The sequence below is a fragment of the Penicillium concentricum genome, assembly GCF_028827145.1.
Source record: "Penicillium concentricum strain IBT 3081 chromosome Unknown utg000001l_segment0_segment0, whole genome shotgun sequence".
Classification (NCBI taxonomy): Eukaryota; Fungi; Ascomycota; class Eurotiomycetes; order Eurotiales; family Aspergillaceae; genus Penicillium; species Penicillium concentricum.
Window position 1 is genome coordinate 7,918,426 of NW_026622754.1, and position 21,445 is coordinate 7,939,870.

At 50.4% G+C, this 21,445-nt stretch overlaps 9 protein-coding genes across 9 annotated transcripts; 4 read left to right on the forward strand and 5 right to left on the reverse strand.

Annotated features, from left to right (window-relative positions):
* Positions 1-31: 31 nt before the first annotated feature.
* Positions 32-2,217, forward strand: N7517_003049 (CBS and PB1 domain protein; the record flags this gene model as incomplete). Its single annotated transcript, XM_056720779.1, has 4 exons — positions 32-244; positions 322-1,195; positions 1,248-1,342; positions 1,396-2,217. The coding sequence occupies 4 exons, from the start codon at positions 32-34 to the stop codon at positions 2,215-2,217; spliced, it is 2,004 nt and encodes a 667-aa protein (XP_056584914.1).
* A 752-nt stretch (positions 2,218-2,969) lies between these two features.
* On the forward strand, positions 2,970-6,616 carry N7517_003050 (nuclear import receptor PSE1; the record flags this gene model as incomplete). Its single annotated transcript, XM_056720780.1, has 7 exons — positions 2,970-3,152; positions 3,282-3,504; positions 3,575-3,750; positions 3,804-4,235; positions 4,289-6,071; positions 6,124-6,355; positions 6,409-6,616. The coding sequence occupies 7 exons, from the start codon at positions 2,970-2,972 to the stop codon at positions 6,614-6,616; spliced, it is 3,237 nt and encodes a 1,078-aa protein (XP_056584915.1).
* A 252-nt stretch (positions 6,617-6,868) lies between these two features.
* N7517_003051 (uncharacterized protein) lies at positions 6,869-8,016 on the reverse strand (the record flags this gene model as incomplete). Its single annotated transcript, XM_056720781.1, has 3 exons — positions 6,869-7,223; positions 7,301-7,673; positions 7,788-8,016. The coding sequence occupies 3 exons, from the start codon at positions 8,014-8,016 to the stop codon at positions 6,869-6,871; spliced, it is 957 nt and encodes a 318-aa protein (XP_056584916.1).
* A 543-nt stretch (positions 8,017-8,559) lies between these two features.
* Positions 8,560-9,996, reverse strand: N7517_003052 (iron-containing alcohol dehydrogenase; the record flags this gene model as incomplete). The annotated part of the gene is made up of 3 exons (XM_056720782.1): positions 8,560-8,931; positions 9,009-9,515; positions 9,655-9,996. 3 exons carry the CDS (start codon positions 9,994-9,996, stop codon positions 8,560-8,562), a joined length of 1,221 nt encoding a protein of 406 aa, XP_056584917.1.
* Positions 9,997-10,867: 871 nt separating this feature from the next.
* N7517_003053 (putative alpha-L-rhamnosidase B) lies at positions 10,868-13,014 on the forward strand (the record flags this gene model as incomplete). The annotated part of the gene is made up of 3 exons (XM_056720783.1): positions 10,868-11,749; positions 11,807-12,078; positions 12,129-13,014. 3 exons carry the CDS (start codon positions 10,868-10,870, stop codon positions 13,012-13,014), a joined length of 2,040 nt encoding a protein of 679 aa, XP_056584918.1.
* A 191-nt stretch (positions 13,015-13,205) lies between these two features.
* On the forward strand, positions 13,206-14,465 carry N7517_003054 (chalcone isomerase domain-containing protein; the record flags this gene model as incomplete). The annotated part of the gene is made up of 1 exon (XM_056720784.1): positions 13,206-14,465. The coding sequence occupies one exon, from the start codon at positions 13,206-13,208 to the stop codon at positions 14,463-14,465; it is 1,260 nt and encodes a 419-aa protein (XP_056584919.1).
* Positions 14,466-14,794: 329 nt separating this feature from the next.
* On the reverse strand, positions 14,795-15,239 carry N7517_003055 (glutaredoxin; the record flags this gene model as incomplete). Its single annotated transcript, XM_056720785.1, has 2 exons — positions 14,795-14,949; positions 15,089-15,239. The coding sequence occupies 2 exons, from the start codon at positions 15,237-15,239 to the stop codon at positions 14,795-14,797; spliced, it is 306 nt and encodes a 101-aa protein (XP_056584920.1).
* A 1,063-nt stretch (positions 15,240-16,302) lies between these two features.
* Positions 16,303-17,970, reverse strand: N7517_003056 (uncharacterized protein; the record flags this gene model as incomplete). The annotated part of the gene is made up of 2 exons (XM_056720786.1): positions 16,303-17,781; positions 17,875-17,970. 2 exons carry the CDS (start codon positions 17,968-17,970, stop codon positions 16,303-16,305), a joined length of 1,575 nt encoding a protein of 524 aa, XP_056584921.1.
* A 1,052-nt stretch (positions 17,971-19,022) lies between these two features.
* N7517_003057 (BAG family molecular chaperone regulator) lies at positions 19,023-20,201 on the reverse strand (the record flags this gene model as incomplete). The annotated part of the gene is made up of 1 exon (XM_056720787.1): positions 19,023-20,201. One exon carries the CDS (start codon positions 20,199-20,201, stop codon positions 19,023-19,025), a length of 1,179 nt encoding a protein of 392 aa, XP_056584922.1.
* Between the last annotated feature and the right edge of the window lie 1,244 nt (positions 20,202-21,445).

Consider the following 21,445-nt stretch of genomic DNA (forward strand, 5'->3'; position numbering starts at 1 on the left):
TTTATTGAGACTTTCCCCTTTCGGCATTATTATGTCGGCCACAGGTACTTTTCGGGGAAAGCCCAATCAGACCATCGGTAGAGGAAGGCTGCCCGACTTCGGAAACGATCCCAGTGCCTCCCACATCCCCCGACCCCGGCCAGAATCTTCTGTTACAAATAATACACCCTCCAGCGACGTCGGAAGTGGCACAATGAGCGCCGCAAGTAGCAGACAGCGACAGAACCAGTCGAAACGTGATGAGGTACGTCATGGCAGCCCCCGGGAGCGATCTCCTGATGCTCAATTTGAGCTTTGGCTTTTATCTAACCTCGACACAAGGCTATCCGCCGCAAAATGGAGGCCGACCTCAGCAAAAAGAGGAACGCGCCCGCAAAATCGAGGAGCTCCCGCAAAGCCCCTCCCGGCACCGTGCTCGCCCTAAAGCCTAGCCAGGCCCTCCAGATCAAGCCCGGCATGAGCATCGCGGAGGCCGCTCAGCTTATGGCCGCCAAGAGAGAGGACTGTGTGTTGGTCACCGACGATAATGAGCGCATCTCAGGTATTTTTACTGCCAAGGATCTGGCGTTCCGAGTGGTCGGAATGGGGCTAAAGGCGCGAGATGTCTCTGTTGCTGAGATCATGACCAAAAACCCGCTGTGCGCGAGAACGGACACCAGCGCTACCGACGCGCTCGATCTTATGGTGCGGAAGGGATTCAGACATCTGCCGGTCATGGACGAGAATCAGGATATCTCTGGTGTTTTGGATATTACCAAGTGCTTCTACGATGCTATGGAAAAGTTGGAACGTGCGTACAGTTCATCTCGCAAGCTGTACGATGCGCTGGAAGGTGTGCAAACAGAGCTTGGCTCTAGTCAGCCCCAGCAAGTCATCCAATACGTGGAGGCATTGCGATCGAAGATGTCCGGTCCAACCCTTGAGACTGTCTTGGATGGCTTGCCGCCAGTCACTGTCTCCGTCCGCACCACCGTCAAGGACGCCGCGGCTCTGATGAAGGAAAACCACACCACTGCGCTGTTAGTCCAGGACCAAGGCTCGATCACTGGTATCTTCACTAGCAAGGATATTGTTCTTCGCGTTATTGCTCCCGGCCTCGACCCTTCAACCTGCAGTGTTGTCCGTGTCATGACTCCTCACCCCGATTTTGCCCCGTCGGATATGAGCATTCAAGCCGCGCTTCGCAAGATGCATGGTCAGTCATTTCAATCAGCAATTGAAACCAAAGCATGCTAACTCTACAACAGATGGCCACTATCTCAACCTGCCTGTGATGAACGAGGGTGGTGAAATTGTCGGCATGGTGGATGTGTTGAAGCTTACCTATGCCACACTTGAACAGGTATGTTGATAGTATCAGATCTGACATGGAGACCTTTTGACTGACGTATTCAGATCAACACTATGTCAACCCAAGATGATGAGGGCCCCGCGTGGAACAAATTCTGGTTGTCAATGGATCACGAGTCAGACTCGATGGTCTCTGGCGGCCACAGCCAGCAACTGAATACCCCACACCGCTCAGTTATGAGCCCCGACCTCACTCGCTCAGGCTGCGACAACAGTCTTCTTCCCAACGACTCGGCATCGCACCACGGTGATGACCATTCCGAAGTTGTTTCTCAGCACCAACCAGCAGAGCCAGCTGCTCCTACTCCATTCCCCTTCAAGTTCAAGGCCCCCGGGGGCCGAGTGCACCGTGTGAACGTCCTTCCCACCAGCGGCGTTACCGACCTTGTGTCGCAAGTCACAGCGAAACTTGGCAAGGAAGTCGAGGCCGTTGGTGGCGAGGCCACCGTTGAGGAGGGTCGGCTGAGCAACACAGGATATGCGCTCAGCTACATGGATAACGAGGGGGATACCGTCTCTATCACCACTGATCATGATATGACGGATGCTATCGAACTGGCTCGCCGTACTCACCGCGACAAGGTCAATTTGTTTGTCCATGACCCCGCCCAGCCGCCTATCCCTGTTGAGCCCAATCATGTTAAGATTGTGACCCCCGTTGAAGAGCAAAGCGTTGTTGAGGAACCTGCATCACAAGAGTCCCTTGTGAGCAAGGCCCTGCCCCAACAGCAAGCCGTGCCCTCTCAAGCGCCAGACGAGCAATTGATTGCCGGCGTCCCCAACGACTTGCTGCTTCCCGGTGCTATTGTCACATTGGCTGCAGTTATTGCGGGTGTGTTCATTCTCAGCCGCCCCAGTGGCCGGTAAAAAATATCTCGTCTTGGTCTATTCCCGAAACCTTCCTCTTCTCTCCAAATACTTCACTTTGTCCGATTCAGCTTGGTTATTAAGCATGAGAAAGCGTAGTAGATTCGTTTCCTGTCCGGAGTGTTGCATACCCGTTTTTTTCTCTAATATCGATATTTCGTGTCGCGTTCAGATACCGCTGTTCGTGTGAGCAGTTGCGGCCTTAGTTTAGCCTTCAATGCAAATAATTGTTCGAGATGGTTCTTGATCTGACGATTATATATATATATATCACTATGGTACCCTACCAAATAAGTAAGACTTTGACTGGATTAGCCATCTTTCAGTTCTTTCATAGTTATCCCTGTTCGAATTAGTTGGCCTTGTGGCCTGAAATTGCCGCATTTGGTTTAGCGTCCGGATGCGATTATCGTCACCATGGGCTCTTTATGTTGTCCTTGGATTATTCGTACAGTTAATTGTAGTTTTTGTCGAGAAAGAATCTGACTCAAAGACCTCGATCTCCTCTGTTGAACCTCATTTCTTCTTGTGGTGTGATTAGACTGGCACTTCCATTCTTCTTCACCAAGGGCCTATCCATCTATCGCTCTCCTAATCAGAAATTCTTCTTTTTTTCCCTCTCTCCCCGCCCCACCAAAAACAAAACTCCTCTCCTTCGTTCCACCCCTCTATCCCCACCAACTCACTTATACGAGGGTTGAAAGAACTGGGTTGCTTGGATCGTCTGGAACTTGGGAACAGACACGCCCAACATGTCCCTCCTACCTCCCGAAATCCACACCGCGCTTTCTCAGCTGCTCCGCGCCTTGAGCACACCCGACAATACCGTCAGATCCCAGGCGGAAGACCAGCTCAACAATGACTGGGTTCAGAACCGACCAGATGTCCTGTTGATGGGATTGGCCGAACAGCTTGGCGGTGCAGAGGACACAATAGTAAGTTACACTGGACTCCAGGGGTGCAGTTGCTTGAAAGAGGGGTGTTGCAAACGACCGACAACCAGACTAGCACCCGAATTTCACTATGATTTAGGATGAAAGCTAATGGGAAATTCTTGCTGATAGACCCGTGCTTTCTCCGCTGTGCTTTTCCGAAGAATCGCAACAAAAACCCGAAAGGATCCCGCCTCGGGCGACAACAAGGAGATTTTCTCGTGCCTCCCCAACGAGCAGCGAATTGCCATTCGTGAGAAGTTGGTGACCTGTCTGACGAATGAAACTGTCACCGACGTACGCAAGAAGATTGGAGACACATTGGCTGAGGTTGCTCGGCAATACACCGATAATGGTATGCGATTCGAACTATCTTTGACGAAATGAGGACTCTTGGTTCTGACGATTTCACCTGTGATTTGTAGGCGAACAGTGGCCTGAACTTCTCGGTGTTCTCTTCCAGGCAAGCCAAAGCCCTGACTCGGGCCTTCGAGAAACCGCATACCGCGTCTTCACGACCACCCCCGGGATCATTGAGAAGCAGCACGAAGATGCTGTCGTGGAGGTTTTTACCAAGGGTTTCAAAGACGATAATATTTCCGTATGTCGACATGTGGCTATGCCCTTCAAGCTCAATTTTGACCATTTCATCAGGTGCGGATTTCCGCTATGGAAGCCTTCGCTTCGTTGTTCCGGTCGATCTCCAAAAAGTCCCAGCCTAAATTCTTCGGCCTCATGCCAGACCTTCTCAACATCCTTCCTCCTCTCAAGGAGGCCTCTGAGAGCGAGGAGCTGTCCTCGGCACTGCTCGCCTTGATCGAATTGGCTGAAATCAGCCCCAAAATGTTTAAGGTCATGTTCAACAACTTGGTTAAATTCAGCATCAGTGTCATTGGCGACAAGGAGCTCAGCGACCAGGTGCGCCAGAACGCACTCGAATTGATGGCTACCTTTGCCGACTACGCCCCGAATATGTGTAAGAAGGAGCCGGAGTTCGCACAGGAAATGGTCACACAGTGTCTGAGTCTGATGACTGATGTCGGTGCGGATGACGACGATGCGGAGGAATGGAACGCGTCTGAGGATGTAAGTGTTTGCATTTTTGTCGTTATAATTGACATGCCACTGACTAGTAACAGCTCGAGCCTGAAGAGAACGACCTCAACCACATCGCTGGTGAACAGTGCATGGACCGTCTCGCCAACAAACTGGGTGGACAGGCCATCCTTCAACCCGCATTCTCTTGGATTCCTCGCATGATGTCGTCTACCAACTGGCGCGATCGCCATGCTGCTTTGATGGCCATCTCCGCCATATCTGAGGGTTGTCGCGACCTGATGGTCGGTGAGCTGGACCAGGTTCTAGCACTTGTTGTTCCTGCCCTCCAAGACGCCCACCCCCGAGTCCGCTATGCAGGCTGCAATGCCCTTGGTCAGATGAGTACCGACTTTGCCGGTACCATGCAGGAGAAGTACCACGAGATTGTCCTCACTAACATCATTCCCGTTCTCGCCTCTACCGAGCCCCGTGTGCAGTCCCACGCTGCCGCCGCTCTCGTCAACTTCTGCGAGGAGGCGGAGCGCAGCACCTTGGAGCCATACCTCGGAAACCTGCTCAGTCATCTCCTGGATCTCTTGCGCAGCCCTAAGCGTTATCTGCAGGAGCAGGCGCTGTCCACCATCGCCACCATTGCCGATTCCGCCGAGGCCGCTTTCGATCAGTATTATACCACTCTGATGCCTCTTTTGCTCAATGTGCTCAAGGAGGAACAGGGTAAGGAGTACCGCCTTCTCCGTGCCAAGGCCATGGAGTGTGCTACTCTGATCGCACTGGCCGTTGGCAAGGAGAAGATGGGTCAAGATGCCCTGAACCTTGTGCAGATTCTCGGCAACATTCAGCAAAACATCGTCGACGCCGATGACCCACAGTCACAGTACCTCCTTCACTGCTGGGGCCGCATGTGCCGCGTTCTAGGCCAAGACTTCGTGCCTTATCTGCCCGGTGTTATGCCTCCTCTCCTAACCGTCGCTGCCGCTAAGGCCGATATTCAGCTGCTGGATGACGAGGACCAGATTGAGCAGGTTGAGCAGGATGATGGCTGGGAGCTTGTACCGCTCAAGGGCAAGATTATCGGTATCAAGACCAGTGCTCTTGAAGACAAGAATACTGCTATCGAATTGATCACGATTTACGCTCAAATTCTCGAGGAAAATTTCGAGCCTTACGTCCTGGAAACCATGGAGAAGATCGCGGTCCCAGGTCTCGCCTTTTTCTTCCACGACCCCGTTCGAGTGTCGGCTGCCAAGCTGATCCCTCAGCTGCTGAACTCCTTCAAGAAGTCACACGGTGGCCAGTCCCCCGGCTTCGCTGAAATGTGGAACAAGGTCGCAGAGAAGATCATCGAGGTTCTGAGCGCTGAGCCGACAGTTGACACGCTGGCTGAGATGTACCAGTGCTTCTACGAGTCGGTAGAGGTTGTTGGCAGAAACTCCCTCACCCCCCAGCACTTGCAGGCATTCATCGAATCGGCGAAGTCGACCCTTGAGGACTACCAGATGCGCGTGAAGCAACGTTTGGAGGAGCAGGCCGAGCTCGAAGATGGTGACGAGGAGAACCTGGACTTTGAGTACGCCGTGGAAGACGACCAAAACCTATTGAGCGATATGAACAAGGCCTTCCACACCATCTTTAAGAACCAGGGCAACTCGTTCCTGCCAACCTGGCAGCAATTGATTCCATTCTACGACGCTTTCATCACAAGCCAAGACCCGACACAACGGCAGTGGGCTCTTTGCATTATGGATGACGTGCTTGAATTCTGCGGCGAAGAATCGTGGGCATTCAAGGACCACATCATGCAGCCCTTGGCTTCCGGTCTGCGAGATGAGAATGCCGCCAACCGTCAGGCAGCGGCGTACGGAGGTGGGTGTGGCCGCCCAAAAGGGCGGTGCCGCCTGGAGCGACTTTGTGGCAGCCAGCCTCCCCAGCCTGTTCCAGGTTACACAGCATGCGCAATCCCGCACAGAGGAGAATGTGTTCGCGACCGAGAATGCATCTGCCAGTATTGCCAAGATCCTGCACTACAACCCATCGAAGGTTCAGGCTCCCCAGGATGTCGTGACCAACTGGATCGAGACTTTGCCCATTACCTACGACGAGGAGGCTGCTCCCTATGCCTATTCCTTCATCGCACAGCTGATTGACCAGTATGTCTTCTTAATCAAACCCCCTCATACTCATGCTAATATTTTACTACTAGGCAAAACCCGGCTGTCTTTGCCAAGGCTGACCGTGTCTTCGGTTTCATCGTGCAGGCACTCGAGGCAGCTACCCTGCAGGGCCAGACCGCTGCCCGGGTGGCCACATCTGCCAAGCAGCTGGTGGCAGTGACCGGCGCAAATGCAGACCAGATTCTGGCTTCTGTGGACCCGGCCAGCCAGGAAAGAGTGCGCAAGTTCTTCCAATAAAGCTCAGACATTTTGTTTTATATCCGGCAGAGCTTTATCCCCTTTTTTATTATTTCCCAAATCATTCCCCTCGGTCATGTGAAATCTGAAGTTACCTGAACCCCCGACACGTTTCTTTAATTCTTAGCTCCTACGTACGAATGCCATGAGCTTTAGACGTTGGATTCCACAGTGTGCACGATGTCCATGTAGATGAAATGCCGGCCTTTGCTATGAATATGGCTATGTAAAAGCGAAATGAAACCAAACTATCTACAACTTCGATACCCTCTGGATTTCATTCGCAACCACCTCCTCCAGCCCCATGACCTTCGGCTCCCCAATCAACTCGTTGGCTCGCTTGGCATAAAGCGTCCCGCCTTCACCCCAAATCCGACGCAAAGTGAACACAGTAGCCGCTGGGTTCCCAGCCTCCCACGCCGCAGCCTCCGCCTCGCGCAACTTCGCCAACGATGTGCGAGATACCTCCCACGGCTGACCACCAATTTGGCGCTCAAATTCCGCCTGGATCTGGTCGGGGCTCGTGGTAAACGAATTAACACACAAGGGAGCGTTTTGCGTCTCAGTCGTAGCATGAAGCAGAGTGTTCAGGACAAGAATCCCAACACTAGCGAAATTGTCAGCCAACATTCCCTCCATCCCAACGAGACAAACCCCAAAAAGGAAAAGGAAAAGAAATCTTACTCTTTCATCGTCGTCAAACTAACCTCCCCCTTCTCCTTCTCGCCCAACAAAACAGCCCTCCGCCCTTTAACATCCCACCCACCAGCCGCCTCCATCCCAGGCATGAGATTAAGATACATCTCCGCAAAGGGGCCAGTGACTACATATGAATAGGCGAGGTCATCGCGTGAGATCTCATTCTCAAGATACGCACGCACCTTCAGCTTCTGCTGGTGTGGCTTCTCGTTCGCCGAAGCCGGCCCGTACTTAATATCTGTGCCGTACTCGGAGGGCAGGAACCATTTCACAGTGGAACTGGCGGCTGCAAGTCGGATGAGGGGAATCTGTTGGGCCAGAGTATTGCGGCCTAGTGCTGAAATTACAGTGTCGATTCCTGTTGAGCTTAGTGTTTAGCCTTTTGCTTGGTGGTTTGAGCGGTTTGATATTGAGATCATTATGTCATTATGCATGGATACATGTATCATAGTATGAAGAAAGGGTTTCCTACCTTCGTATGCTGCTTTCACGGCATTCTCATCTTCGACATTACCCACAATCACCTCCACACCTTGCTCTTTCAGCTTGTTCAGCTGTGAGGTTTTGGTTTCGGCTGTGTGCGGGGAAGTAAAGATGGCGATGCGGCCGAATTGAGAGCGCTCGGGCAGGATGGCGTCCAGGATGAATGAACCGATATTGCCCGTTGCGCCAAATAGGAGGATGTTCTTAGCAAGAGACATGGTTGTATAGGTTTGCTATGAGAAGTGAAGAAGTTGATAGTGTAGCCCTAGAGGCGGCGCGAGCTTATGTACAACGTGAAATGTCCACGGGTGGGGTGTCCACCAAGTGGTGGGGGTCCTGCTTATCAATCAATTGAGAGAAGCTCCCAAGATTAATATATAATTGAGATTTTAGTCAAAGATTATAGAATGATGTAGAATGATGGACATGTTGTAAAATGCATTTGGGGCTGAAAGGTGCATAGGTGGTTAGGATGTCTGCACGTCTGATGTAGATATATAGAGTGTTACCACCACCAAAACTAGTAATTAGAAATTGAAATCTTGAATGAATCTTGAATAAACGTATGCCTTTTCTATGCTTAGGACCATTATTGTTTTCTTCTAATAGTGGCGAGTCTTATATCCCCAATTTAGCAAAACTTCTACTCATACAACCGAACTGATAGGTGGGTTATTCGGAAGCCAGAGAGCCGACAGTTATTGGAAGGATCTAAGAAAGAGCAATAGAACCAAATATGTTTATCTTGTATCTCCCAACCCTTAAACTACCATCTCCAAGATCTCCAATACCTGAGACTTCTCCTTCAGTGGCACTGGGTTTGTCTTGCACCAACGATCATGTAGGCTATTCTCCGCCAGTCCATCCAACTGGTCCTGCCCTACTTTGACATCGCTCAAGGATCGAGGCATTCCCAATTCGCGGATGATAGCATCCAAAATATCGCCCAGGTCGGATGCTTCTACGTTGACCGAGCGGGCACGAAGCACCTCCGACACGACCGGGTCTTGGATCAGAAATTGGCGCACGCTAGCTTGTTTTTCGTGGTTGGCGTTGTACTTAGCATTAAACTTACACACAGCTGGGAGCAAGATACAACTGGTTTCACCGTGACCGACGCCTAGTGGGCCAAGCTATAAAGCTGTTAGTCAGACCCATTGATGCGCTTGTGGATTCGTTAGAAGGTAAAGAAAGGAGATCAGTCGCATACCTGATGTCCAATCCCGTGACTAGCACCCAGTTCAATCAACCCGCTAGTACAGGCCGCCATAGCATCCACTGATCCAAGTTGGCACTGTAGATGCGCATCACGGTCTGATCGGTTCTTCTTACAGCGCAGGAGACCAGGGACCAACAATCCCAGTGCACGCTGGGCCAGTTTGTCTGATGCTGAGGTCGTGCCTGACATGGAACACAGATTTTCGACACAATGATCGATGGCGCGCACACCTGTACTGAGCCAGATTGAATCAGGGGTCGTTTTTGCCAGCTCCGGGTCGAGAATAACCAGCTCGGGTCCGCGAATTGGATGTTGGAAGCTGTATTTGCGCTTTGAGCGGTCTTCCGTGCCGCCAGCAAAGTTGGAGTATTCGCCGGCGGAGAGAGATGTTGGCACAGAAATGATCGGGACAGTCGGTGCTTTAATTTCTAATCGCTTTTTGGGGCCTTCTGCAAGGGTTTCAAGTTCTTCAGGTGTATTGACTTGGTTTGCAAGGACCTGAAGGGAATGTTAGGCCGAGAATAAATAATATATCTCTCTCTCTATATGATCTTCCAGATGAAAATGAAAAGAGAGAAGGAGAATATAAAGAGAAATGAAAAATGAATAAAAGTATGAAAGAAAAAGGTAAACCAACTAATGCAATTATCTTAGCACCATCAGTCAAACTGCCAGCTCCAACAGTCAAGAGCAGATCAGCATGCACAGTCCGAACCTCATCGGCAATCTGCAGCACCTCTGACCACAAAGTATGACTCTGCATGCCAATCCAATGACCAACCAGCTTATCTGGCCCCAGAGAAGTCTCCAGTTGGTTCATCACATCGGTATTTCGCGCCAATGATCCTGAGCAGATCACATATACACGCGAAGCCTGGAACGTATCGAGATGGCGTATTATAGCTGCGGGAAAGGCAACGCCATAGGAAAGAAGCGGGCGCTCACGGCCCTCAAATGCAGGTCTAACTGTTTCCGACATTATTAGAGAAGGTGAAAAGGTCAGATCAAGCAAAGCTGCCCAGATGGAAGTAGTTGACCTTAGGTGGGGCTGCGGGGCTTGGCCTTTATCCAATTTATGCGCATAATTATATTCGGTTGACTTCAATCCATTTACCTCAGATCAATTTTATCGGCTATAGAGCTCACTTACTATTTTCTGTTCCATTCAATTTCTATATTGTTTATAACCGGGTCCAACTGAGTATCCAGTTGGTCCTCTAGAAAGATCGTATCACCATTATCACATGGAAGATTTATAGAATGGTAAGAACATCATCTTTCTGGTTTCTATTAGCTTTGATAGTGCGGGCATTTGAGCTGCCTTCTTCGTTTGCACATACAACCATGGACAGCGCTAGCCTTAATGGTAGACCCAGGCAAGGAGTGCAGAAGAATTGCATAGTGACCTCGACTCACTAATCCGACTTGACCGTTCTACTGTTCGTATTTATAATAAAGGATAATATCTTATATCCTTCTGGCTATAGAGCTCTGTACTCGCTTAAATTTTGCATGTTCCCCTCGGTGGTCTTTACACCGAGCGGACATCGCAACATGACATCGCGGAGAAAATCGACTGCGGGGAAAAGACTAGATTGAATGAGATTCGCAGTAAAAATGTCGATTATGAAGCCTTCTGGGTGCTTAGTACGCCGATCCTTGGCCCAATTCTGCAGATATCAACCTCATTTGCCATGGTTCTTCCACCAATCGCGAATATATGCAGCGATGAAGCTTCCTAAATTACACTATTGCATAACTCGTCCATTGCCATCTGTGATTCTCTGTATATTATATACTTATGGGCATCTTGCTACAATATACGGATATATCTCTCCGCTCAATCACCAATGGCACAACTACAGTACAGTGTGGTATTGATTCTTTGGTCTCTTTTCTCGCTATCTGTTGCAGAAACTTGCTGGCGTGATACCACTTGCTCTGGGCCTATAGACACTGCATTCAGCGGGCCATGGGAAAAGAACATATTTGCACCGGCATCCCGGACAGTACGACCAGCCTCAACGTTACCAGAGTTGAAAATCAACGCTGTCACAGACTCCTCACATCCATACAAAGCAGCATTACACGGCAATGGGTCGCTTGTCGTATTTGACTTTGGCATTGAGGTTGGCGGCATCGTCCATCTAAACTATACCTCCACCGGCAGTGGGGCTTTAGGGCTAGCGTTTACAGAAGCCAAAAATTGGATTGGAGAGTGGTCGGACTCATCAAGCGCTCTATATCATGATGGCGCGTTGTATGCAAATATTTCTTCAACTGGAAAGGGCACATATATCATGCCGGACAAATACCTGCGGGGTGGATTCCGGTACTTGACAGTCTTCTTAATCACAGGTGATTCGGCCAGTGTTCAGATTGACGATTTGAGCTTAGAGCTTGCGTTTAAGCCCACTTGGTCGAATCTCCGAGCGTATCAGGGGTACTTTCACTGCAGTGATGAGCTTTTGAACCGCATCTGGTATAGTGGTGCATATACTCTCCAGACGAATGAGGTCCCTGTGAATACTGGCCGTGTTACAAAAGGCGTCACCTCTGGGTGGGTAAACAATGGAACTCTCGGGCCAGGAGACACGATCATTGTTGATGGTGCAAAGCGAGATCGTGCGGTTTGGCCTGGTGATATGGGTATTGCTGTTCCTTCGGCTTTTGTGAGTCTGGGAGACTTGGAAAGTGTAAAGAACGCTTTGCAGATTATGTACAACACCCAGGTGAGTTATGTTGTTTGTTCTGCTTGGGTATAGATCTGACAATTCTGGGAATTACAGAACAAGACAACAGGCGCATTTGATGAGTCTGGGCCGCCATTGAGTCAGAAAGACTCGGACACATATCATATGTGGTCTATGATTGGCACCTATAAATATGTGCTTTATACCAATGACACAGACTTCTTGTTGGAGAATTGGGCCAGTTATCAGCACGCCATGGAATATATATATGGAAAGGTGACTTACCCCAGCGGGCTTTTGAATGTAACAGGTACACGAGACTGGGCGAGATGGCAGCAAGGCTATAACAACTCGGAAGCACAGATGATGTATGTTGTAAATCCATTATGCAGGAGGCTTTCCAACTAATGCGGTCTAGTCTCTATCATACCCTACAGACAGGATCAACTCTCTCTCTGTGGGCTGGGGATTCTACCAATCTATCAAGCACATGGAGCTCCCAGGCCGCCAATCTCAAAAAAGCAATCAACACCTACTGCTGGGACGAGTCATACGGCGCATTCAAAGACAACGCAACCGAGACCTCTCTGCATCCACAAGATGCTAACAGCATGGCTATTATGTTCGGCGTTGTAAACGAAGAGCGCACAGCCAGCATTTCCAAAAAGCTTCTCAAGAACTGGACCCCCATAGGGGCCGTGGCTCCTGAGTTGCCAGAAAACATTGCCTCGTTCATATCATCTTTCGAGATTCAAAGTCACTTCATTGCCCAAGAGCCTGCACGAGCGCTGGACCTCATTCGTCGCAGTTGGGGTTGGTATATCAATAACCCGAATGGTACAGAAAGCACCGTAGTTGAGGGTTATCTCAAGAACGGGACTTTCGGGTATCGAATGGACCGCGGATATGGCTATGATCCATCATATGTCTCACATGCGCATGGCTGGTCCTCCGGTCCGACCTCTGCATTGACGGAGTTTGTTGTCGGTCTCTCCGTGGCCTCGCCACTAGGATTGACATGGAAAATTGCGCCGCAATTTGGAGATCTGGAATTTGCCGAGGCCGGCTTTGTAACCTCCCTTGGGAAGTTTGAAGCTTCTTGGATTTTGAATTCGAGTGGATATGTGTTGACGTTCTCGGTACCAAAGGGTACTGTTGGGAATGTTACTTTGCCCTATGTCACTGCGTCGAAGAAGCCTTCGATTACCATTGATGGTGACCAGTTGACGAGAGGAGTGGCTTATGTTGATGGTACTGCAACTGTTAAAGTCACTGGTGGCTCTCACAGGGTGGTTGTCAAATAAATATTGACCATGCACCAGACGAATTCAATGAACTATCTAGATATTATAGTAGTCCAAGAAAAAACACAATCTTATTCCATCAAGACGGTATACTATGCAGATCATACCATATCACGTGCATCCCCACACTCCGTCTCCGTCACCCGCCAATCCTGCCCTCGACATTCCTCATCCGACGAACCAAGCTCAAAATGGCCTCCACTCTCCGTCAGAACCCATGGCGGGCCTACCAAAGCCTCACCCGGCAACAACTCCGCACAACACGCCTCTCCTCCCGGCATCTCTCCACTACCTCCCTCCGCTCCAATGCAACCAATAACCCCCTCCGCTCCCGAGCATCCGCAGCGGCGGATCTCCAGCACGCCTCCCAAGCTCAGCGGAAGATGATCCTCTCCGCAGTTGGCATGATTACCTGCGCAGTCGGTCTCTACGGTGTCATCAAGCTAGACTTATTCGGACTTAACGAACTAGACGCCAAAAAAGATGACAAGACCGCAGCCACCTCCGCACCCCCGAGGAACGGCGCAATGCGCATGGATGGACCAGTCGGCTTCCCCAGCGGCGGTCCATCATTAATAACAATACAAGGCCAAGACAGACTCGAGCAAGTGCCAACAGGAACAAGCACGATCCCCACCTTCCCAAGCACAATCCGACTCCCCTCATCCGAGGCAACAGAAGGCAAGCAAACAGGCGACGATCTAGCTCCATCTACAGGCGAAGAATACCAACTTCTAGGCCTTGGTATCCGCACCGTCTCCTTCCTCTCGGTCCAAGTCTACGTGGTCGGCCTGTACATCGCGAAATCCGACATAACCGAACTGCAACGGCGCCTCCTGCGCACAGCAGTCCACCCACCCAATACTGATGCCCAATCCGCTATTTCTGGCGCCGGCGCGGACGCTGCTACTTCCCTCGTCTCTCCGGAGCGCCAACAGCTCAAGGAGCTTCTCCTTGACCCGGAGCACAGCGATGCCGCCTGGTCTGCCATCCTCAAGGATGACGGCATCCGCACTGCATTCCGCATCGTGCCTACCCGCAACACAGACTTTATGCATCTTCGCGATGGCTGGGTGCGTGGTATTACTGCGCGCGCGCAGGCGAAGAAAGCTGCGGGACCGAACGAGTTCCAGGATGAGAGCTTTGGAAGCTCGATGAATGATTTCAAGGCTGTTTTCGGTGCGGGCAAGGGGAAGGCGGTGCCGAAGGGACAGACGCTTGTTTTGATGCGCGATGCGCACGGCGCTTTGGATGCGCTCTTCCAGCCTGGGGCTAATGAGCCGGTTAAGTGGATGGGTCGTGTCGCTGATGAGCGGATTAGTCGACTTGTTTGGTTGAATTATCTGGCTGGCAAGACTGTTTCAAGTGAGGGCGCCCGGACGAGTATTGTCGAAGGATTGATGTCCATTGTTGAGAGGCCCCTTGGCACCGTTGTGCAGAAGGTTATCTGATCTGTTTTTTGGGGGGCTATGGATTTGGTTTTGTTTGTTTGTATTAACATACCTGTACGTTAGTTAGTCGCTGTTCGATTTTTTTTTACCCTGTGGCTCTACAAAATATTCCAGAGCTATACGACAACGCTCCACTCAATATGCATCTTAACGCTGGAATATATTCGGGCTCTCTTGATCCTCCAATCCCAAGCCATGGAGATATTCCCCCGCAGTTTACAAATCTACTAGACCTAGGAAATGAGTGAAAGGCTGTGCAATAAGAAACTACCTTAGTTTATATTCAAGACTCGGGCCTCGGGAGATTCTTGCTTGTATGACATCACTGCTTAGATCGCACCAGCGGCCTTGAGCAGCTCCTTCAGGTCCTTCTTCCCCTGGAGGTCAGAGTTTCCGCCGATGTGCTTCTTGTTGATGAAGATGTTGGGCACGGTGCGCTGGCTTGAGATCTCGGCGAGGGCGCTCTGGATGGCAGCTCCCTCCTCTATGGTTAAAAAAACTCATATTAGCGATTGATTTGAAAAAGAGAGATAAACATGTGTGAGAACTATGGAGGCGAAAACCACTCTTCTTGCGAAAAGAATTCAATAAACAACGCAAAGAGCAAAACAGAAAAGACTCACCCTCCAGATCTAACTCAAGGGTAGTGTACTTCGCATCCAAGCTGTCAAGCAACTTCTTGGAAGAGTCACAGTAAGGGCAGTATGACTTGGAGAAAACGACGACGGCGTTGTCGTTAATGAGGGACTGAGCGCGGGTCTTTGCGGCGGACATGGCGGCGGGATTTGGGCCGGCGAAGGAGCCGAAAAGACGGGTGAAGATGGACGAAATGGTGGGCGGTTTGTGACGAAAGGAGAAGAGGCAGTGTCTCTTTTTATAGGATGGAGCGGGGTACAGGTACAAAGATGAGAGGATTGGTTGGCTATTCCGTCAAGATTGCGGGATTGGATGCGGCGATGATGTCAGGTGATATTTGTCAGCTGGGGAGCTCCCCCGAGGCCGAGACTGTTTCTCTTTTGGGTAATGTATGTAGATGGCTATGTCTAGTTCGTAGATGGCTACAAAGTACAATTTAATATATCTTAAACTAGCTGGCTGGCGTGGGATCTACACGTTTACAACAAATAGCAATTTATGTGCAGGTATGTATTCATCCATTCAACCTGATATCTGAGTAGCTCCGTAAGCAATTATCTGGCATTAAAATGCGAGCAAATCCAGGTACTTGACTGCTCAAGCCAATAGGCAGATCAGGCCAAAGAAAGAGGAGAAAATTACTAGCAAGAAGGCTTGGGAGTATGGAAAAAAAGGCTTTGGAAATGTTTCGGAGAGAAATCCAAAATATTGAAGAAAAGAAAGGAAACCATAGGGTCAAGAAAGTCAAAGGCAGGTATAAGATGAGAATGGAGAGGCGCACACCTCAATTGATGCTTCTTGCGAGGTGCGAGTCCCTCACTCCCATCCTATCCATCGCAATCTGGAGCGATTTCTTTTGGAGTTCCCTCCTACCACTTCGATAGGAATGGCAATGATCACAGAGAAGAGAAGGGAATTATCAAGGAATGAATGCAAGAGAGAAAAAAACAAATAGCCATGCTCTGGTGTTGAAGAAGGAAGCCAGATTAAAAATCAGTCCGAAGAAAATTGAACTCAAGGCGAAGAAATGCCCTAGATCGCAGGATATAAAGTCACAGAAGAACCGACAGAACACCATCCCGCCGGAGACGCTGGAAAAAAAAATTAACAGAGAAGGGAATCAAGCAGATGTGCAAATATCAAAAGGTATGTTGGAAAGATGGATGAGAAATTGGACAGATGGTTATAGAATGGGAGTCCATCACATCACAATGCAGCATCCGCAGCTCTTATCTTTCTTTGGTGGCTGCTGCGCGGTAACAACTGGAGGGTTCCAGTTGGGGTTAGGATTGGGTGGTAGCCCCATTGGAGGTGTGTCCTGCACCTTTGGCATGGTACTGTACCCGGTACTCGTATTCGGGCGGGGTGGTTCAGGGCTCTTTGATGGCGGAGGCGGCAACTCTTCGAGCTGTAGAGACTCAACAGGTTGCTGTTCTGGCTCAACCTTGGTGGCCACGGGACGTGGCGCGTCGAATGGGTGCACTGCGAGGGGCGCGAAATGGCGGTCGTATGTGTTCGGTGTCCGGCCTTCCTTCTCCCACTGTTCCTGCATAATCTTTTTGGCGACAGTCGGGATCATCTGCTGGTCTGGTGGAAGACGAGGATCGGGCTTGTACATAGTTGCCAACCACGGTGGATCTCCTTCGGGCCGGTTAGCGGCTGTTGTAGGACGACTTTCACCTGACCGAGTGGTAGGGCGCTGTGTGTTATTACCGGATACAGCACGAGATCGAGGAGTGCTCGCCTTCCTGCTCGTAGGTGGAGCAGAGGTCTTTCGGTTGGTAGAGCCGGTGTTCTTGACTATCTTCTTGCCCGGTGTGTTTTGGGTACTGCTGAATCCGCGGCTGCCCGGTCGGCTTCCTGGAGAAGGAGTCGAAGCATCTGGCTCAATGTTGATAGGTTCACTGGCTCTGCGGCTGCGTGAAGACCTGTCATCTTCATCTGTTGCAGCACGACTCCGTGAACTGCGAGAATCGCGGCCCATGGCGCCGGATATGGGAACTGGACTAACTGTAGAGACGGGGATTCGGGATGCGCTTTTTCCAAGGCTTGGATGGCTGTAGATGCTGGCGGCTGCATCGTCTGCAGCAATCTCCTCTGGTCGGCGGAGATCCCAATGTTCCCGCTCGTCGTCGTCTACATTGCCATTCACATCCCGCTTGCCGGGTTCTTCCCTCATTTTCGGCCAGGGCTCGGAGTATTCTGCAGCAGGTGAGGTCGCCGTACCAGTCCCATTAGCAGCGTTCTGCTGTGAATCATGGCTCCTCCCACGTCCCCCACTCGATTTGCTTTCTCCTCTCATCCGTCGCTGGAAGAGGATGGCTGCCTGGTGGAGCTCCTCACTCTCGATCTTTGCCAGCTTGTCTCGGTGGATCCATTTTTCCTGATTCGTCTTTCCGTCCAAATACAATTTAAGGCCATCATCGGCCTCCTCGGGCTCTTTAGGACCGGCTGCCTCGTGACCAAAAGCATCTCGCATACTGCCTACTTCACTTCCATGTCGGTTGAGACTGGGTTCCCTCCGTCCTCGGTTTGAGGCTAAATAGGGCGATTCATGTGTGTGGACAGTGCGAGAGACAGAGGAGCTGCGTGAGCCATTCGAGTTGCGCTGTCGAGAAAATTTTGCGCGGATGGAATTCGAGTCGTGCGAGTTGCGCTGTTTCGATAAGTGGTGATTCTCCTGCGGGGAAAAGGGGATCAGCGTTTTTTTTTTCTTTTCCACGTTCTTGGGCTACCAGGTCAGTCACTGGAATGCCACACGGAATAATCTTACCTCGTTCGCAAGTGGCACCGCGAAATCCCATTGCGAGCCATCCACGGGCGATGCTAAGGCATCTGCAGAATATGCCGCTGTAGCGACGCCCGCCATTCCAGAGGTTATTATTCACAAACGAAAAGGCCAGTCCAGCTGCAACCCGGTTTAATAGTAGAGATTGCCGTAGAAATTGGTTTGTCGGATCAAGCCATTCCAGGTAGAGTCGGAAAGTGGAGTGTGTAAGGGGGTACACCGAAAGCAGCAAATTGTCAACACACCAGGTTGACCACAACTGCAGGGGGTGTTCCACGGGGTTTGTCCAATTTGTGCAGTTTCAAGTAAGAGACAGGTGCTGGAGGGGCTGGTCCCGTGGAAGACCTCGAAGTCTTGCGGGGTCCGGGAGGTTGAGACAAGGATGCGATTACCGCAAGGTGAAATGAGAGTTGACAAGAATAGAGAAGAGAAGAGAAGAGAACGTCGAAGGTGAAAAAAAAAGAGGGAGAGTGTAAGGAGAGAGAAGGTTGTAGGTAGCCAGACTAGGAATAGTCATGGAAATAGCCTGGACCAAGTCCGAGAGAGGCTTTGTAACTACGAGCTATATGTTATAGGGTATTTGTTAATGCATACTCCCACACATGCATCATATGTCCATCTTACATATTAATCAATAATCGCTCTAAATCTTCAGACTATTTAATAAAAAATTATGAGGATTCTCGCAACTTTAGTCCTGGGCCGTGCGTTGCCCCTGAGCCATGTTGATCACCTCGAGATGAATTGATCTAGACGGCGGAAATGTATTTATTTGAACTTCGCCCCCAACTTATTGTATACTTACATGAAATAAAAGGAAGCGAGAGAAAAAAAAAGTGTGTATACATGCCGGCAAATCATTCTGACAGGTTTAGTCTTTGGGGAAATCGCAAAAGTTGATATATCACAAATACGCCGATGCCCTCCATGCAAAGAAACATCCCGAGGGAGTGGACAGGTCCCAGCAAATGGAAACTTGACCGCCAGAGCAGTGCCCCGGTATGAGGTAGATACATGTTGTACATGACTATGTACGGAATACGGAGTACTCCGTACGTATGTCTGTAACCCAATTTCAAATCCCCCAAAAGTATGGACAACGGGGGAACCGAGTAGGCAGCTGGTAAGATCTGTTACAGCTTTGCAATTGCATCCAGCTTGTTGAGGGTGGCCTGCGTATCCTTGATGAGGGCCTTGCGTGCACTGCGGGCCATCTCATCGCCATCTGGCTCGATACCATCTGCCTTGATCTGGATTTGTGTGAGGATCGTCTCGCCCAGTTTCTTATGTTCATAGTCCCGCTTCTTTGGATCACTAGGCGGGTTCGCAATGTATTCCTCACAAATCGGCTTCATCTCCTGCTCGAACCATTCGGTTAAAGCAGTGACCTGTTCCAGCGGCGTACGCATCAACTTGATGTTGGGCGGGGCTGCGGGGACACCGGAATGGCCTGACGACGTAGGCCGTGGTGGCCGAGACGGGGCGGGGGATTCTGGGCGGACGGGCGACTTCTTGCCATTGCGTTTCTTGTTTCTCGATTTCTTGCTCTTTCCCGAGGGTGTGGGAGGGGACGATGCTTCTCCTGCACTATTTGGGCGGGGCAGCGGCGGCGGTGTCGGCGCATGCACAGTTACAGGAATGGTTTGTCCGTCGTCGGAGCCATCACTCGGGGATCCCGCTCCTGTTTCAGACACCACGCATAGCACCTCGGAGTGCTGCTTGATCCCCTCAGCTTTGCATGTCCGCGCATTGTTCTTGAGTAGCTTGCCCTTGTACAGGAGTCTCACACAGTCCGGGTGACCGGCTCCTGTGCTCTTAGCAGCAGCGTCTCGTAGGTCTCCGATGGTCAAGACACCGTCGTCGATCGCATATGCACGGAAGTGCAATGGGTAGATGGTGCCGCGGTGGCGGAGGGCAATAATATCCGGTTCGGCGTCGTCTACTGAAGGGTCCGCGACGTCTGCGGGTGAGATGTAGCTAAAGTCCTCATCGCTGACCTGCGGGTTGGATGCGGGAGCGTAGCTCGGCGAGCGCCGTAGCATTCTTAAGGGGTTGCGCCAACTCATCACAGTAATGGTGAACAGAGAGATAGCAACAGCTGCGAAGAGGGCGAGAGGTTGATTGTCGGGGGAAAATGGCAACTTTTTCGCGATAGGACCGAGGGACGTGTTGGACAGATAGGCGAGAACAGGATTCAGTTGATGGCGGAGGGAATGTAAGTGAACGGGGAGGATGTCGGTGATATGTTCTATGTAGACTGCGCACTTCTCGCCCAAGGTGGACTGAGCGAGGGTCGGAGGCAGTAAAGTCATGGATCTCTGTGGAGGGGAAGAAAGTGCAGGTGGTGGTGAAGTCATGCCCCCAAGTAGTCCGGAATAGGCAGATAAGGCGGAGAGTGCTTTTTTTGCCGTCGCATTGAGCAATTGATGTACTCCCCACGAGGGTGTGTCTGCCTAGTGGATTGTCTGATTTCAAGTCGGTTATTTTGGTGTTGGGATTTTGGCGACATTTGGAATGGTTGGGATAGGTCGACGGATGCCTTGTGTACCTTGGGGTTGCCTGGGAGTGTGGCGATACTTGAGGCCTGAGGCAGATGTGTTACAGCTGTAGGTCATACTAACATTCTATCTATGGCGATACATTTTCCATGGTTCAGAGTATTCAAGTGCCTTTTGGATATCTCAGCAAAGACAGCTCCTCATTCGTTGTAATATGGAGGCTCTTTCACGACGTTGAGTAACCCAATTTGACCTCGATCGGCGTGTATGTGCAAAAACGCGGGGTCTTACAGCTCCCCACCTTTTGTGATATGTGTTAAGATATCAACTACATAAGTTATTAGTTGGCTAGTCAACTATCTTAGTATGAAGAGAAATTCAAAGGAGACAGTAAACTATTAAAGCATGTCCACGGCTTAGGATACAGAATAACTGGCTATATAACTATTTATCTCCTATCTTCACATCACAAGCACAAGTGGCTCAGTGGTAGCCTTCGTGGTCTAGTTTGGTCATGACGTCGGTCTCATATCCTTCCAACCTTGGTAACAAGGTTTCATATGACATTCTTGGTAACAAGATTGACATCCGAAGGTCTCCAGTTCGATCCTGGACGAGGGCATCTTTTTTTATTCTTTTTTGTGTCAGCTGCATATCCACCCACTGGAATGTCCTTTTCCCCGTATGGAGATAAATTCTGCTGCTGCCGTTTGTTTGCATTTAGCCTATTGCCTCGCTGTTTGCTAACGACCTGTTCCCTTCGGAAAGATCTACAGTGCTAACTAAGGTCACCAATTTTATTACACTCAACTATACCTAAGTTAGGTAGGTTTATCATCTTATACTTGCCTGGCTCTACCATACACGCTACCTGTTCGTGCTAAACACCGCGTGGATCTATAGACCAGGTACTTGCATACATGTGTATCATACAGAACCCGGGTAATTCTCGGCGAACACATGAACCACGTCTGGGTAGGAGCTCCCACCGTCAACATGTAAGGGAACATCGATTTGCCTATTTACACACTTTCTGTACCGTTGTAGTTACCAAATGG